The sequence below is a fragment of the Choristoneura fumiferana genome, chromosome 23 (assembly GCF_025370935.1).
Source record: "Choristoneura fumiferana chromosome 23, NRCan_CFum_1, whole genome shotgun sequence".
NCBI lineage: Eukaryota > Metazoa > Arthropoda > Insecta > Lepidoptera > Tortricidae > Choristoneura > Choristoneura fumiferana.
The window spans coordinates 6196922-6215002 of record NC_133494.1 but is presented as its reverse complement, the minus strand read 5'-3'; the positions used below and the strand labels follow the sequence as shown (position 1 = coordinate 6215002).

The following is an 18081-nucleotide window of genomic DNA, read 5'->3' as shown; positions in this document are numbered from 1 at the left end:
TAACGGCTCGAATAAATCATCCAAAACGTTATCGCTATCTAGGTACATAATAGTTATTTTCCTATTACCAGATTCAGGTCACAAATGGGATTAAGGTTAAGCCGAACCACGTGAAGTGGTTTATAACGAAGGATTGTGGCAAATTGACACGGAATACTAGCATTAATGACAGGCATTTACTTGGGACTGTAAACCGTATTTGCTGCAAGTGTAATGGTGTGGTGGTTTCTCTGAAGTTACGTCACTATTGACCGAGTTATTAGGTCAGTCGAACGGGTTTAACATAATTTTCATTATTGACTTGGTTTGTTTTACACTTCACGGGACTAACACCTGTATATCATCATATTTGGCCTAAACAAGTATCATTGTTGAATACAGGGCTTTTCTCAGATTGAGAGAGGAGACTGTAGCTCCCTTCGACCTTCACACACACACACACATTGAAGTGCTTTTTAGATGTATTTTTAGGTTTTCTGGTGTTTTTTTGGCACGGAATAGCTTATACATTTTGAAATCTCATAGGCGGAACTTTGGGTTTAAATCTACGTTTTTCTTCTTGAGAGGCCATAAATCACTAGATCAACGCCTTTATGCTTTTAATTAGTTAGAGATTTTTTTTCCTTTATTATGGTAAAATTTTGCCACCAAAATTTATAATTTGTCATGAATGAAACACCTACTTACTGATTGACAACGCAAATTAATGAAGAATCGATGAATTGCTCGAACGTTAAGCAAAAATACGCAAACGTGCGATTTCCCGAAATACTTCTTAATGGTTGACCGTTAAGTAATTAATAAAGCTTCGGCGCTTTGCGTTTCAGCTTGTTATAAATTTACTTCTTCTGTTTCATAGTAAATAATAAAAAATGTCTTAAAACATAACTATGTCTACATACGAGTAAATGTGCTATACAAAATTCACCTAGATACCTATATGCTAATTTTATCATGCAAATAAATTATATTAATTATTTCTGTAAAGTCGCTGAAACCGTTTCGTGCTAAAATACCGGGTGTGGTCTGTAATACGAGCAAATTAATAAAACATAGATCGTACTCGTCAAGCTAAACAACATTAGTTCAGCGACTTTTAAAAAAAACGAGTCTTTCCATTTTCCCTTTTAAAAAAAAATACTGTTCAAAGTACGTTATCCTAGAACCCATCTGACGTCGCCTGTCACGCTACAAACTTGCGTCTTCGAATAAACTTTAAATTGTAGTAAAAATAAAACAAAACTAATCACTTTAAAAAGACGCTGAATTAATGTTGTTCAGTTTGACCAGTACGATCTATGTTTTAATTATTTGCTCGAGTTACAGGCCACACCCGGTATATAGATAGATTTGGATCACTTGTTATGTAGATAGCTGGATCTTGAGAAAAGGATTACACACATTTACTACTTTTTAGACTGATATATTACATAATTACTAAACCTAGAGACGGATGATGTTCTTAATACAAAGTAAATGAAGAATATATCTTTTAGAAATTCAGCGTAGTTTCAGAATTACGCTAGTAATAAATAAATTAAATTTCTAATGGAACGTTTTCCAAGTTCTCATTCGTTTTGTTTTAAAACACTAAATTATCAATAAAGGCTAATCTAACCATCGATAAAATCCAATTCGAAACAAAACAGATCCGACAAATTTGAACAAACGATTTTCTCTGCCATTCATTACAAGCGATTCATCAAGATAGTGAGCGATCGCTCTACCCTTTTCAAGAACGGGTAACATGGAACGACCACTTCGTAATGTTGACAAATAGCTGGATTAGGAGCCTTTATACGTGTGAAAATTGATCTCGCAATGCGGGATGATTTGAGACAGTGGGTATCCGGTGAACATGGAATTAGGTATGAATCATCATCGTACGAACCGTACGAACGAAAGTCTATTAGAAGCCCGAAGTCGAAGACTGAGGGCTTTATAATGAGTCGATGTTCGTAATTCTAGTACCGCCCGTGCGACATACAATGTTTTTTATCACATTTGCAAGTAATTTTTTTTTTTTTTTTATTTATTAAGGCAACAAACAGTCACATAGTTAAACATTGCATTTAAGACATGATAAGGTATAGACCTGGAGTGCCATAACAGTAATAAAGCAAACATCGGTAAACAGGAATGGTAGATGCAATAAAATGGCAATTGCAATTGAAGTAAAAACAAAAATGTAAAAGAAAAAATATAATTCTTCCAAATATTGGCGATACCTTAGGCTGTGCTCTTGGCAACGTCGCCCTCTACCTCCCCCTCCCGCAGCATGCGCCGCAACGTGCGTGTGCATGTGGTCCATGTAGTCCTGCAGCAGCGCGCGCACGGGCACGCGGAATCAGTACGGGCACCGACTCATTTACCGACCTTGGGCTTCATGGCAAGAAAATGTGTACGCGCAATGACTCATTTACCGACCACGGGTTTCATGACAAGCACATTAAGGTCGAGGGTTTTATTTGGGGGGTTGCAACTAAGGTAGCCTGCATGTTACGACACTGTTTACGAGCAAGTGTGATGAAAAATAAGTTACTGTAACCTCCCTTAAAAAAAGCTTGGCTGACGGTAATTGTATTAGGACGGAATATATTATTTGCATCTTCTTAACGTAAATAAAATCAAAATAAAATAAGGAACAGTGTCTTATAATTTAAAATAATACTTCCAAAGCAGTCATTATAATACCGGGTGTGGCCTGTAATATGAGCAAATAATTAAAACATAGATCATACTCCTCAAACTGAACAACAATAGTTCAGCGACTTTTAACAATAATTAGTTTTTTTATTATTACACATAAGTTTATTCGAAGAAGCGATGTAAAGCTAAATGCTTGATGTTTATAGCGTGACAGGCGACGTCAGTTGTTTTCTAGGATGGCATACATTGATAGCAGTATTAGTTTGAATGAAAAAAGGATAATTCAAAGACTCCATTATTTTTAAAAGTCGCTGAACAAATGTTGTTCAGTTTGACGAGGAGGATCTATGTTTTAATTTTTTGCTCGTATTACAAGCCACACCCTGTATAATACATATCAACGTATATACAGAGGTACCTACAGACGGCGGAAAATTACTTTGTTTTATACTATTTTATTAATGCAGACATACTTCATATTATTATGTTTGTGACTAAGCATTTAGGTAAAATACCGGTGGCCTTCTAAACAAGAAATTACAAAAATGCTAACATTCCCGCACAATTACCTGCATACATTATTCGCCATCAGTCAGCCAGGCTAACAAGGCATACGAAAGAGTGATTTCCTTCATAGTACAGCAGTGGTTAACATCTGATTTCAATGAGGCACAATTTTTCTTCGTACCAACGTTTACTGGTTATGCGAGTATGCTACAGAATGTAATAAAATTTAGTCAATTAATGTAGTTTTCATCATGATTATATTAGGTATAAGGCTTGTTCCCTTATTCAGTCATTGTTAGGGTAAATTTATACGGTCGTATTTTTTATTTGAATCACTTGTCATAACTAGGCGTCATGAAACCAAGAAGAAAGGTATCATGGAAATATCTTTCTGGAGAGACTATTTTTAGCTTAGATTAAATTAGATTCAATTTTATTTATTGCCAAAAACTGTGTACCTAGGTACATAAGATCTCATGTCATACAGTGAATAGTATCAACAGTTTGCCCATTTCGGACGGACAATGTTGGTTTTAAAATTCCATCCCAGCCTAAATACGTCCAACTGCTGGGCACAGGCCTCCTCTCAGAACAGGAGGGCTTGGTTCCCACGCGGGCCCAGTGCGGATTGGGAACTTAACACGCACCATTGAATTGCTTCGCAGGTTTGTGCAGGTTTCTTCACGATGTTTTCCTTCACCGCAAAGCTCGTGGTAAATTTCAAATGTAATTCCGCACATGAATTTCGAAAAACTCAGAGGTGCGAGCCGGGGTTTCAACCCACGACCCTCTGCGTGAGAGGCGATAGGTCAAACCACTAGGCCACCACGGCTTTTTTCACGGTTTTAAAATTAAATGCAAGTTATTATGCAAGCAAATAATTTGCTGACATTGAACACTTAATAGGATTTGTTATTTCTATCCTCTTACCGTTTTAGTTTAGATACAAATATATTCACAGGACATCGACATGACACGTCATGTTAGTGAAATAGGGCCCAGGTATTTTTACGTTGACTCCCTCACAATCCAATAGCCTAATAGTGTCCCTGGCTCCTTGACAAGTTCTGACTTGCACTTTAACTGAGCATCAAAGAACAATATGGGCCTAAACAAACATAGGGTCCTTCCTTGTAATGGAAGCGGGTCGTGACCTTTCAGTCTTGGCAAATAAAAACCGATCATATAACCAATTCTCTTTTAATATGTTCTCAAAGACAAGCAGTAAGATTCAGTGGTCACGAGTTATGAACTTCAGGAAAGGTTATATTTTTTTTGGCAAGCTTTAGACATGTGTTCGCAAATTCTAACTTAAACGTATTATCCATCCATTCCAGCGTATACACGTCCCACTGCTGGCACAGGCCTACTCTCAGAAATTATAATTATGGAATAAAAATAACGCAGGAAGTGTAAGGTTTTTTTGTTTCGAAGCGAGTTGCCTTTTTAAACATAATTGCCACAAATAATTTATTGAATCAGGCGTTACTTTGCGGAGGTCCATATCAATGAAATAAAAGAATTTCCTTGCTCACCCGCGACCTTACGATAGTTAAGCTTATGCAAAATATGCATGTTCATGCAGTTCCTCCACCTCCACACTGTAAGAACACAAACCCATCTATCACCACCACCATACCACACTGACAGGTTTCGGACCACAACCAGAGCTCATCTTCAGAGTATCACAATCGTACACCATGCTACCAGTTGTTAGACACAACAACAACTAACATTTGGTAACATGTAACTAAGTCCAGTATGGTGGTGGTGATAGATGGGTTTGTGTGATTTGTGTGTGTTGTTACAGGGAGGTGGAGAAACTGCATGAGCACGCATATTTTGCATAATCTTAACTATTATAAGGTCGCGGGTGAGCAAGGAAATTCTTTTAGTTCATAAGTGCCACAAACCGTACTTTGATACTTTTGGGACATTTAAGTTAAGAATTTTTTAGTACACTCAAGGCTGTAGTACTACAAAAAACTTAGGGTTTTGCTACACGCTCATCAAACTTGCACAAATACCAATATGCACATACCGCACAAATGGCTTTTGGACGCCATGCAGTTTTTACGCCAATTTTTGCACAAGCCGTTTTCGCATGCAAAGTCGCTACGTGTAGCCGGGCCCTCAAACACGACTTAATAGTAACACACACAAAACAACACGCACAAAATTTTTGTAAGTAATTTATTAAATTGATGGATTTGGGTGACCTATATACGAGTAAGGTTTATTTTTCTTCCTTTTAGAGCATTTAAGTAATTTTAAACTTGTTTTTAACCCCCGACTCAAGAAGATTGTTGTTGTTATAAGTTTGTCGTCAGTTTCTGTTTGTCTGTGCCATCGTAGCGCTCAAACGGTTGGACGATTTGGATCAGTTATTTTTACTTGAAAGCGAATTTCCTTGCGCTGATTCTTTCTTACCTATGTTTCATTAAAATAGGTTTGGCCGTTTTTAAATGATTGAAGGGCCTCTGCTGGTTCACTAATGTTTCGCAACTAACGCTTGGCAACTTTTCATTTCGCAACTGTTTAATATTTCTGAAACTGTAAATATTTCAGGATTTTTATAAAACTAATCTATCCTATCTAAAGGGTTCTACATGATGGCTCTGAAATAAATCCCGAATTATTTGCAGTTTTAGAGTTTGCGAAATGAAAAGTTGCGAAATGAATCAGGTTGCCAAACGTTAAGTAGTTGCGGAATCAACGGATACCACCTCTGTACCACTACCATGAGTTTACAGTGACCGTACTCGATAGCGACGGCGTAAATTATTTGTAGAGGCGCTGTACAAATTCTCCATGCAAATCGAGCCGTCGCTATCGAGTACGGTCACTGTAAACTCATGGTAGTGGTACAGGTTGCCAAACGTTAAGTAGTTGCGGAATCAACGGATAGCACCTCTGCTAACTCGTGCGAGTGCACGATCACGATAGTTTCGGGCAATCGGTGGATGCAAGTGGCGAGTTGTCTATCATTGCAGCGTTCTAAGGGGCCTTTGTTTAGCCAGTGGACGTCTTACGGTTGTTGATGATGATGATGAGATAAAGAACGATCCCGGCAGTCGCAACATTGCGATTGGAAAATAAGCTAGCAATCATTCGCTATAAAACAACGTCGTCCACGCCAAAAGTTCGCTTTCTGGTCGAGATCGTTGTTAACGTCACACGTCTCACCCGTAATTACGCGTAACGTTTTTGTCTCAGCCCGTCCAATCAGCGTCCGAGCAACCCTTTGTCCGGCAATCAATGACAGATGCGCGCAATCGGCTATCCATCCGATAGGTACTCGTTAATCTTGGAACATTAAACAACAGGAGACGTCGTGTGCGCTTATCTCTATAAAAAATATTGAACCGACTTAAAAGTATCTACTACGAAAAAAAGCGACAAAAAGCGAAAAATATGAGTGTGGATTTATAAAAAATATTTTTTGCAACCATATAAATAGGTAAATCTAATCTAGTTTCTTAGTGCGCTTTCCACTGATCAGTTCAAATATGTCAACTGATACCTACATACATTAATTCGTGAAAAAATTGTTTTGACGAACGGACAACAAAATAATCGCAAAAGGGTTCAGTTTGCAGGTGGTAGGACCTTGTGCAAGGTCCGCCCGGATTGCTGCCACCATTTTGCTCGCTAATCCTGCCGTGAAGCAGCAGTGCTTGCACTGTTGTGTTTCGGCGTGGAGAGTAAGACAGCCGGTAAAATTACTGGCACTTGAGGTATCCCATCTTATCTTAGGCCTCTAGGATGGCAACGCATCTGCAATATCCCTGGTGTTGCAGATGTTTATGGGCGGTGGTGATCTCTTACCGTCAGGAGACCCACTTGCTCGTTTGCCATCCAGTCGAATAAAAAAAATATAAAAAAATCAAAATTTTCTTAATTTAAAAAAATAGAAAAGTAATGATTGTTACTAAAAATCTTTAGAAGAAAAACATTGAGATAAATAATGTGATGTGAGCACTATTTCCTCAAAACAGCGTTCCTACCTATAGCTAAACTATACGTAGGTAAAACAAACAACTTGGCATAGGTACAGATGAATTCAAGCCTTCTCAAGTTAATCGAGTCATTAAAAAAAATACCAAAGGTACGAAATCTTTTGAGGTACGAAATCAAAAAATGTTCATTAGGCAGGTTGGCGAGAAAACACGAATACTAAATTACAAAATTACTCTTCATGAGGATGGTCTTAGTCCTCCAAAGAACATAACACAGGCGCCGGCCACATCCAACAGACTCCCGCGGTATTAATCAAGTCTTCAGGCTACTTTGTGGAATGCCTATCTAAGCCTACGGCTTTGCTACTTAAGGACACATCAACCCCAACGGCCATCACTTCTTCGGTCAAGGTGCCTCCACCCCTAAGGTATAGATCTGTCGATGCCCCTCCGGTAGGTTTAGTACTGTAAGTCCGCATCCAATGTCCACTAATCGATGTCCATAAATTACAGGACAATTATAATTTACGTGCGTTACTCTGCGTGCATAATTGTGTCGCTATAGTAGGCCAAAAGGGGTATATGTCACACCAGATTTCTTACCTTGTTTTTTTTTTAATGACTCGAATAACTTGTGAAGGCTTGAATTCATCTGTAACTATGCCAAGTTGTTTGTTTTACCTACGTATAGTTTAGTTATAGGTAGGAACGCTGTTTTGAGGAAATAGTGCTCACATCACATTATTTATCTCAATGTTTTTCTTCTAAAGACTTTTAGCAACAATCATTACTCTTTCTAGTTTTTAAAATTAAGAAAATTTTGATGCAATTTTAATTTATTATTTTAACTCACAATGCTGTTGTTTATAAGATTTTCATTCATAACAACTCGTAACGTTTGACAACTTGTGACGGTTGAGATCGTAATTCGCCGTCTGTCCCACTTCTTATTTCTAGCTTAATCTACCTTTCGCCATTCGTTTTTGATGGGACTGCAGTTATAATCTAACCTACTCTTCGGTCGCCACTCGTATTTGTTCAGATCACACTTCTAACCTAACCTAATCTACTTTTTGGTGGCTACTCAAACTTCTGCGCACCTGTAGAAAATTTAGGTTAAAATATTTATGAATATAAGAAAGTAAAATCGACTCCAAAAACATTTTTTTACATAAATTGAACCGACTACAAAATTCATGAAAATAAGTTTCTACTAGTTTGAAGTTGGTAAGAGCCAGCAGGAGTGATAGAAGCCCAATTTACAGTATGTAGGACAGGTAGACGACTATAGGTCCACTCCAACTGGCTCGTGCTGAGGCACCTACTCCAAACTAGTAGAAACTTATTTTCATGGTTTTTGTAGTGGGTTAAACTCTTAATAAAACATTTACTCGACTGCAAGGAGGTATTTTTGTAGTCGGTTTTACTTATTTTGATAAAATTTTTCATTATTTTTCACTTTTTAGCCGAAGTGCATCTCGCATCGATTCCATTAAGCCCTAACACGCATAGTTACAATGTTTTATAACACAGTTCCGGTGCCTACCTTCCGGCTTCAGCATCAGATTAGTTTAAAAAAAACATTAACGAAGCCGTGGTGGCCTAGTGGTTTGACCTATCGCCTCTCAAGCAGAGGGTCGTGGGTTCGAACCCCGGCTCGCACCTCTGAGTTTTTCGAAATTCATGTGCGGAATTACATTTGAAATTTACCACGAGCTTTGCGATGAAGGAAAACATCGTGAGGAAACCTGTACAAACCTGCGAAGCCATTCAATGGTGCGTGCGAAGTTCCCAATCCGCACTGGGCCCGCGTGGGAACTATGGCCCAAGCCCTCTTGTTTTGAGAGAAGGCCTGTGCCCAGCAGTGGGACGTATATAGGCTGGGATGATGGGATGAACTTTAAAGCTTCTTATTAGTCGTTTATCTATTTAGTGCTAGCGGTACGCCAAAAATGCTGCACTTGGTGTTAAAAGCATGAAAATCGGAACCATAAGAATCAATTTGACTCGTAGCACGAAAAAAAAAAACAAAAAAGGAGAGGAGTTAGCCGTCATCTTTTTATTTATATTTATCTAACGAAAGAGCTTACTAAGCCGATTCTAAAAGTATATCATAAATTGCTTTCTTGGGGTTGGATATGAGGCTATTACATATCATTTTTTTAGGTATACTTACTTTACAAATAATGATTCAACCGCATCATATCTGGAGGAGCCCAAACTTGGTATGTTCTGAAAATTATTTTTATTTAAAACAAGTGACTAAAATATATTAATGTGATATATTTTAAGAATTGGCTTAGTAAGCCCTTTCATAAGATACCACACACGATAGGTTTCGGAACAAAAATTTTATTTTTCCCATACAAAAAAAAGATGACGTCATAACTCCTCTCCTTTTTTGTTTATTTTTTCGTGCTACGGGTCAAATAGATTCATATGGCCTAAAGATCATTTTTTCCGACCGATTTTCATGCTTTTAACACCATGTACAGCATTTTGCTGAATTTCGGGGCGTACCGCTAGCACTATTAATCGAGTTCAGTTGGCCATCTGCGGTCTTCGTCCAGTTCACAAATGATACTTTCTGAATGCAAATGCTTGACTTGATGCTAAAAATGCCAAATTCGCCATAGTTGTCGCTATGAAATATGAGGGCTGCCCTCGATTTCCCTAGGATCCGATCATCAGATCTTGACCTGCTGCCAATGGGACCACCTCAGAAATACACTCTTTAAAAAAAAAAAAAATTGAAAATCGGTCTACAATTGACGAAGTAATCGGTGACCATACATAAAAAAATAGTCTGACAGAACACCTCCTCTTTATTTTGAAGTCGGTTAAAAATAAGGTGGGGGACGCCACAAGAGAGAGTACTATGAGAGACTTATGACACAAAAATATTTAAGAAAATCATTTCGAACTTTCGGACGGAATAAAAAGAAATTTAATGTGAACTTTGGCTAACCCTTACGTGAGCGAATGAAATACAGTATTTCAATATGAGTTGACTTTTAGTTTCCAAAAATCATGTGCCTTGCTTTATTTAATGAAGAATACCGACACAAAAAACCTAAAACTTTAAAAAGTTATAAAAATAATAACATTGTTTTAGTTACTTATATGGATCTACTTTTTGCCAGCTCTTTTTCTAGCCCTCGTCATTAGTGGCCAAGTATATATTCCCAAAGTAGTTACGTAATTCTCTTACTCATAACTTGAACCGCGCTGTCGCGTTTAATCGGTACTCAATGCCGTCTAGTTTATTTTTTACGTATATAATCGCTTAGTAATTCTATTAATCATTAGAAGGCAGACAAGCGGTTGGTACATAAATTATTGGACTGACATAAAAAAATATTAAGAGATATGAACCCAGTTTGATTAAGTTTAAGATCATTTTGTGCACGAGTTCATTTTGTAAAAACAGTCGTTAGTCATGAGTATTGAAAGATAATATTCTTTACTTATATTCTTAGTAATAAATAATGTCAGTACAGACCTATTAGGTACCTACTTATAATTAGCAACCTGCCTGCTTTTTACGTGCCAGATGGTCAAAAAAACAACAACATTATTACAAACAATAATATTTAAGGAATCCAATCAAATACAGCAGCAATTTTAGAACGTTTTCTAAAAAAGGTTAGTGCCAATTTTCCGAGCGCTTCAGAAGCAATATTCAAACCAAATTGCGGTAAAATATAACCATATCAGAGTAAAATATTGCCAAGTTGTGTTTTCGCAGTTCAGACACAGCGATTTGTGGATAACAATTAAGGAAACAGTTCCGATTTTTATGAATTTGCTTAGTAGGTACGAGTAGAAGATTAGGAACGAAGTAAAGTTGGAAATTTTTGGAATAAATGAAAGGCTAACCCCAAAACACCTCAGAGCAGAAATAATGTGCGGTTTTTGCTGGCTTAATTTTCTTGCAGTATTCGTATTCATAAAGAAGTTTTGGTCATAGCTTCAAGATACTTCTACCAAAGTTTGATCTTAAGATCGAATTCCAGGCATCTCCAGCACGGAAATACGTTCGATCCAAGTTGCTAACTATTTCATTATAAGTTACCTTCCTATTCGAGAAGCTACTTTGTAAAACAGTCGATGGAACTGGCAAAATGGCAACGGAACTACCCTAGTCGTACGGCCCTAGAAAATGACTCCCTTATCAGATGGAGGGGAACCTTGTGAATTTTGAAAACTAGGTTAATGAAGGACTACGTATGCCCATTTTTATTGTATTTTTTCTTTATGGATGATATTACCGCGTATTTAAATATATTGTCACGCTAGCTTACTTATGCAGCAAATCCCTTTAGTCACTGGGGTTTGAACTAGAAATATTTCTTTAAGATGACGGGTTCACTAAGTGTTACAAAAATATTAATTTATGTGACACTATATAAATCTTGGAGATGCAATATAATTTTTAAATTTATTTGATTTGAGACTACTCAGGTTAATTTCAAAAATTGTATACTTAAATAATAATATTAATACATCTTTTTGGATAATATTCCGTTATTTATAATAAAAGTACTATAAGGTACTCGAAAAAAGGAGTATTCTAAAAAAAAAACTTTTTAATTATTAATACCACAATACCTGACGCAGAATTATCTTAAGCTACACAGTATGGTATAATAACGCAAATTTGACTAACTTCCAGTAGTCAGATTGATTTGAAATTTGGAATACTTATGTAAATCGCGTGACAATACAATAATCTAGTAGTGACATCCAGTGCCCTTAGTGTAAGTTTTCGGTTACAAAATACGTCTCGATCGCGTTCGCGTTAAAATCTCAATTTGTATGCAAACTCGAACAGCGCCTCTAGCGGAACGTTTGCGAAGTTCGTGTTTCCATACAAATTGAGATTTTATCGCGAACGCGATCGAGACGTATTTTGTAACCGAAAACCACCCGAAAACTTACACTAAGGGTACTGGTAGTCTAGCCAGGATCGTCTCCGCAGGACGGAACTTTTCAACGGTTAATAGCATCGACTTGAAATTTGGTATGCAAATGTAGTTTGGGTGACAATTAAAGTACAGTCAACAAAAAGTACAGTCAGCAAAAAAGCTTGTATTAAAAATGAAATTTTTATGTTCGAGTTTTTTTTGAGACACTGCCTTTTGCCTGAGGAGGGCAGTATGTTTATGATAATTTTCAGATATCTTTCCATTAATAAGAGTATATTACATAAGTATAATGATACAAAAAGAGTTCTAATCAGCTTACCATCAGGAACGTACACGTTCAGATACAAACAATCTTCTGCAAACTCTTTCTTCTTAGGTTCATCCAACTGACTCTCCAGTAACTTCATAAACAGCTTATCATGCTTGCTCAAAGGTACTTGCTGTACATCGTCAGTATTCGTAGGTTCCGTCTGCAGACAATCAGGTGCGTAAATCGTGGCATTTCTAGTTCCCTCCCAAGACGGCAAGGTGGTATAATCCGGCGCTTGGAACCTTTTCAAATCAACGGGTGGTTGCGCGTACGGTATGCCGACGTAAGCTGCAATTTTCTTTGTTCGAAATCTCGTTATATACATTCCTGATATCGTTCCTTGGTTAGCCAGGGTGATCTGTTTTGGTTCTTTCGCTGAAAGCGCTAACGTCGTCGTCAATAGTAATAAAGTCAAGCGGATCATTTTAAATTTCGGCACAAAATAAACACAAATTGGACTTAAATTTGACTAAATTGCAGCACTGTTTCTTCTAATTTACGATTCTTAGAGTCCATTTCTTTATGTTTGGTCGTATCGAGCGGGTATCGCTGTATTGGTGGGTGCTCGTGTTCGAAGGTGGTGCGTTACTGCTTCTCGTGCAGACTTCGGGCCGTAAATATGGGGGTTGTTCGTTGTTATAGCGACCAAGGAATTGCTTTGTGAACCAAAAGTCGGATAGAAGTGGCCCTTTATTTAACATGAAGGGTCGCGAAACTTGTTTGTTGACAAAGCACTCTTAGGCGGATTGATCAATAAAAAATACCTACTTTTCCCGATCAAGGAAATTTTAATGTTATAAAAACATTTACTTACACGTATACGTTACTACTAACCGATTTTAGTGATTTTGTTTAAAACGTTCGTCTCAAAAGTAGTCCCATTAAAAGTTTATAAAATTGGTGTGAGAAAAAGGTTTGATTTACATTTGCCTCCGCTTTAACAAAACAAGATAGGCTTTAGACGTACCTTCTTATTCATAAAATAAATCGGCCAAGTGCGAGGCGGACTCGCGCACTGAGGGTTCCGTACAAACCGGTAGGTAGTAACTTTAAAATTATTAAAAATATTTTTAGTAATAACTAAAAAAGTTACGGTTTTCGCAATTTTTCCTTTATCTGTGCTATAAGACGTTGCTTCGTACCAAATTTCAAGATTCTGAGTTCACGGGAAGTACCCCCCTGTAGGTTTTGATTCCCTTGCGAGTTTCGAAAATTTGCGGAAATTTGCGGCATAAACGGCTATATCTTTTGATTGCATTGGCTTAGAAGTTTGATTTTTTCACAGCTTCAAGGGACAGTAGACCGAGTATTTGATATAAATTTAAGCTTGATACCTCCACGCGTTCCTGAGAAAAAGGATCTTGACAGACGGACGGCCGGACAACAAAGTGATCCTATAAGGGTTCCGTTTTTTCCTTTCGAGGTACGGAACCCTAAAAATAAAAAGTTGTTTTAATGTAAAATAAATAAATCCCTATCTTGAAACAGTTAATGTCAAAATTACCGGTAAACACAAACAAATACTAAGTTAGCGTAATTATAACAATCGTTTAGATTAACAAGCTTGGTTTGGTAATTAATTAATTTTATATCAAAAACTACTTTACTTGTCTTCAGTAGACATCTAAAAGCTTTGCTAATTAAATTATACTATTAATTTTAATGTGTCTATTCTAGTAACGACTGAAGATATGGAAGTAGTAAGCGCGCGACGCGGCCGGCTCGCGTGACCAACTAAGCTTTAGCGTCACTGCATTTGGCTTCTGTTACGTTACTTCATCTTATGAAGGTCAATATAATTATTAATACATTAAGTACATGATAAAAATACAGACTAAGATTGAGTCGAACTTACACTTCAAGAGTTCTGTATCTAACATTTTACCATTACCAGTGCTTCGTTACTACGTATAATGCCTAGTACCTCCCAACCGGTTCACTAATATGTTGCATAAAATCTAATCTCATAATTTCGTTTCTCATAACAACCTTGAGCAGAATCATCATATCACCGAATTACTTTTCGCATAGGTATATTTTTTCTCATATTATCATTTCTTATAATTTTGTAAAGCAGAATATTAACATCACGTAATATCGATGAGAATAATACTTATATGTTCGAATAGTTGCTACGCAGAAAGACATAATCTCATAATATTACTTTGCATAAGGATAATAAAAAGCAGAATAAAATTTTACTAAACATCCCTTGCAATGAAATTAATTAGAAAGAACTAAATAAAGAAACAAAATACATTTATTCACAACACAAGACACAACAGTATTATGTCATTACGGTTGTGAATCTGACATGGTCTGACGGTTTTAATTGTAGTTCTACGTTAACCTAACCTTTATTGGCAGCAGTAAGATTCTGGCGCTTCGCCGGCCGCTTTCGCGGCACGCTCGCTTCGCTCGCTCGGCTCGCGGTTCTAACCTAACCCAAGCTACTATGTACGTGCTGTTCTGTTCTGGCGCTTACTTTGCTGGCCTTACTTTAACCTTAACCCATTATTATGGTAGCTGTTAGTTCCTTTAACTTTATCATTACGCCATGTTAAAGTCAGCGCTATTTAAAATTTCGTAAAAATACAATAGTCCAAACTAGTATTTTGCTATGCCATTATGGCGTATAAAAATCGGCGATACTAATGCTATTTAATACTCTGCAGAAGTATATTCGGCAATAACAGTGTTGTGTTATTTAATATTCTAACACCTACTTTACGTCTATGGGAGGTATGTACCCTAAAACCAACTTTGCGGTATTTTGCTTTAGACATGGTATAATCGGTCTTATATAGAGCTGTGCTGTGACATGTCAGTTTAACCAAATACAAAGCATGCAAATCATATTAATATTATAAATACGAAAGTGTGTGTGTTTGTATGTTTGTCTGTCTTTCACGTCGAAACGTAGCTATGGATCGACGAGATTTTTGGCGTAGAGATAGTCTATGGGCCAGAGAGTGACATAGGCTACTTTTTATCCCGGAAAAATGCACAGTTCCCGAGGGAACAGCGCGCGATTACCGAATTCAAAAGCTAGTAAAATATAAAATAAGAATACAATTATTTTTGAAAGGTGATACGTACTTTACATCAGTACCTTAAGTTATTGAAATGGATTGACTTATACGTAGATACTATTTATTATCAAAAAAACAACTTTAGATTTAACAAGTTCGACTGTTAAAACTAAATTTTAAGGTTCAGCTAACTTGCCATAAAACGTGGAATGGCTATAGGGTAGGAAAATATGCAATAAAAACGAAAATAAGTTCTTGAATAGAAATATTAACTGAAAAGCAAATGCTAAGCATAGGTACTTATTTCTAGTGAATCCTGCTTTACGGGTCTTGAACATAACAATGTATTGTGAACTATAAAAATTATCGAATGCAAATATTTTTCATTTCATTCTCATCTTAGCAAAGAAACTTTTTGCTTTGTGCAAGGTCCGCCCGGATTTCTACCACCATCTTGCTGGCTAATCCTGCCGTCAAGCAGCAGTGCTTGCACTGTTGTGTTTTGGCGTGGAGAGTAAGACAGCCGGTGTAATTACTGGCACTTGAGATATCCGATCGTAGGCCTCTAGGTTGGCAACGCATCTGCAAGTGTTGCAGATATTTATGGGCGGTGGTGATCTCTTACCATCAGGAGACCCACTTGCTCGATTGCAATCCAGTCGAATAAAAATAAAAAAACTAGACGACAGAAAATGAGTATTTAAAGTAGTAAAAGATTTTATGAGGTTGATTTTACAATAAAGGTTATTACAATAAACATAAAACAATAGTTATTTGTGCAACAAGAGAGCAAAGTTGTTTTTTGTTGCGAGTGTTGATTTTGAATCCTGAGTAACCGAAGGATCCTATAATTGAATCACGAGCGCGAGCGAGTGATTCTAGGTTAGAATCCTGAGAGCAGCAAAGCATTCTAATAAACGAGATGCAAAAAAACTTTGGTCTCGTGTGACACATACAATTTTTCACCTCAGCAGCGAGAACATAAATGTAACATAAGAATAAAACCACATAAGTATACCTACCTGTTAACAAAACAAACACATTTTTTTAAATATAATCCGATTATTAAGAAATATAATAATCACATTTAAAACCATAAAAAAGTGTCCGGTAGGTACAATACAAATCTCATAGTCATAACATGCATTGTAATTTGAACTTAGAACTTCTTGTAAAATATGTCATACTTATTTTTTAATAAGTACTAAAAAAAGCCTTATCTTGGGGTCATTAAAAAGGTTGAACAATAAACGTATAATTAATTATGAATGTTATTAAACCTTTAACCTTTTGCACGCCACGGTCGGCCACAGATGGCAAAAAAAAAATTTCGGAATATCGCTCCATAGGCGCTACGTAATGCCGACCGCGTTTTGCCGACCGTGGCGGTCAAATTTAGAGCAACGCGTGCTTCCTACGGAAGGGAGTAGCCATTCGCCGTGTTCCCCTCTGTCAAAGTACAAGCCCAACTGGGCATACGGGCGCGCTCGGATTTCAAACTAGCCCGCATCGAGTCGCGCGAGTGAACGCTGCAGTGCTGAAAATGCTGAATTGTTCAGTTTTCTGCTGTAAAAAGAGATCTGGGACATAAAACTTGCAAAATGATGGTGTTACATTTCACATGTAATTGTTATCGTATTATTGCTATTTAATTACGCCAGAACTATTTTAAAGGTAATCTACCGCTAAGGCTACTCCCTTCCGGTAGGAAGCCTGCGTTGCTCTAAGCGGTCAAAGGGTTAAATATGATTTCTATTACAGATTTCAATTCATTTAATTCAAATTCATTTATTTTAACATTGTAATCAACACATTTGATCCTATCTCTCGCTTTTTTCGTGTTGAAGTGAAATGACAGATCGAAGTAAAGTTCAAATATTTGGAATTTAGTGAGTAGACCCAACACTGTACTCAGTATTAAAAAAATAATAATTAAAAAGTTACTTTGTCTCACGGAGTGAGCAAAATGCGATTTTGCTCACTGATTTCTCATAGCAAAACCTGCCTGTTTGAGGTGCTGGGGTGAAAAAAGTTTTTTTTGTATAAAATCGCCAGGAGGAGAAATGATTGAAGACAAATTTGACCAGCGTTAATTTACATAGGTTATTTACATGACGAGCGTGTAGAACCCATAATGTGCCGGACTTACATACCGCAGTGAAAGGGCGAACTTCCAATATTATAGCCTGTTGGCACGGCATGCTATCGGTTCCTACGGCATTCGAATGCAGTCTTTCAACTAGGTAAATAAAACTGTTTGTTGTTGCACTACTTTAGCAATAAGTTTATTTTAATGATCTGATTACTCGTTCTTGAAAAAGTTGCAAAATTCAATCGATGAGATTCTGAACTGATTTTTATCAAACATAGCTAAGAACCACTACAAAGAAAGTCACTGTCACGTAAAAAACTGCATCGAAATCGGTCGTTGAAAGCTACGATGCCACAGACAAACAGACTGAAAGACTTTGGCGTCAAATTTATAACACCCCTCTTTTGCGTCGGGGTTTAAAAACAAAAGCCTTGTAGGATAACTTGATTATCCATTTGAACTAACCCTTTGTCTGTCTATCCTTCCGTCAAGAGCATTTTTCTCAGCGACACTGTATATTTATTTGTTTCAAAGCAGCTAAAAGTGTAATGTAGCTTAAAAAATCTGGTGTTCGAAGCGACAATAAGAGTTGTGTGTTGTCATT

The 18081-nt window shown here is 37.1% G+C and overlaps 1 protein-coding gene across 8 annotated transcripts in view; it reads right to left on the bottom strand.

Moving 5' to 3' along the window:
- Positions 1-14073, bottom strand: part of LOC141440691 (fatty acyl-CoA hydrolase precursor, medium chain) — a 33342-nt gene extending 19269 nt beyond the window's left edge. The window contains exons 1-3 of one of the 8 annotated variants that reach the window (XM_074105225.1): positions 13961-14073; positions 13168-13288; positions 12363-12957 (exon numbers count right to left, since the gene is read on the bottom strand). In XM_074105225.1, coding sequence (XP_073961326.1) covers positions 12363-12777 — 415 coding nt within the window. In that variant the 5' untranslated portion in view covers positions 12778-12957; positions 13168-13288; positions 13961-14073. The other 7 variants (XM_074105226.1, XM_074105228.1, XM_074105224.1 and 4 more) reach the window with 7 other exon arrangements.
- Between the last annotated feature and the right edge of the window lie 4008 nt (positions 14074-18081).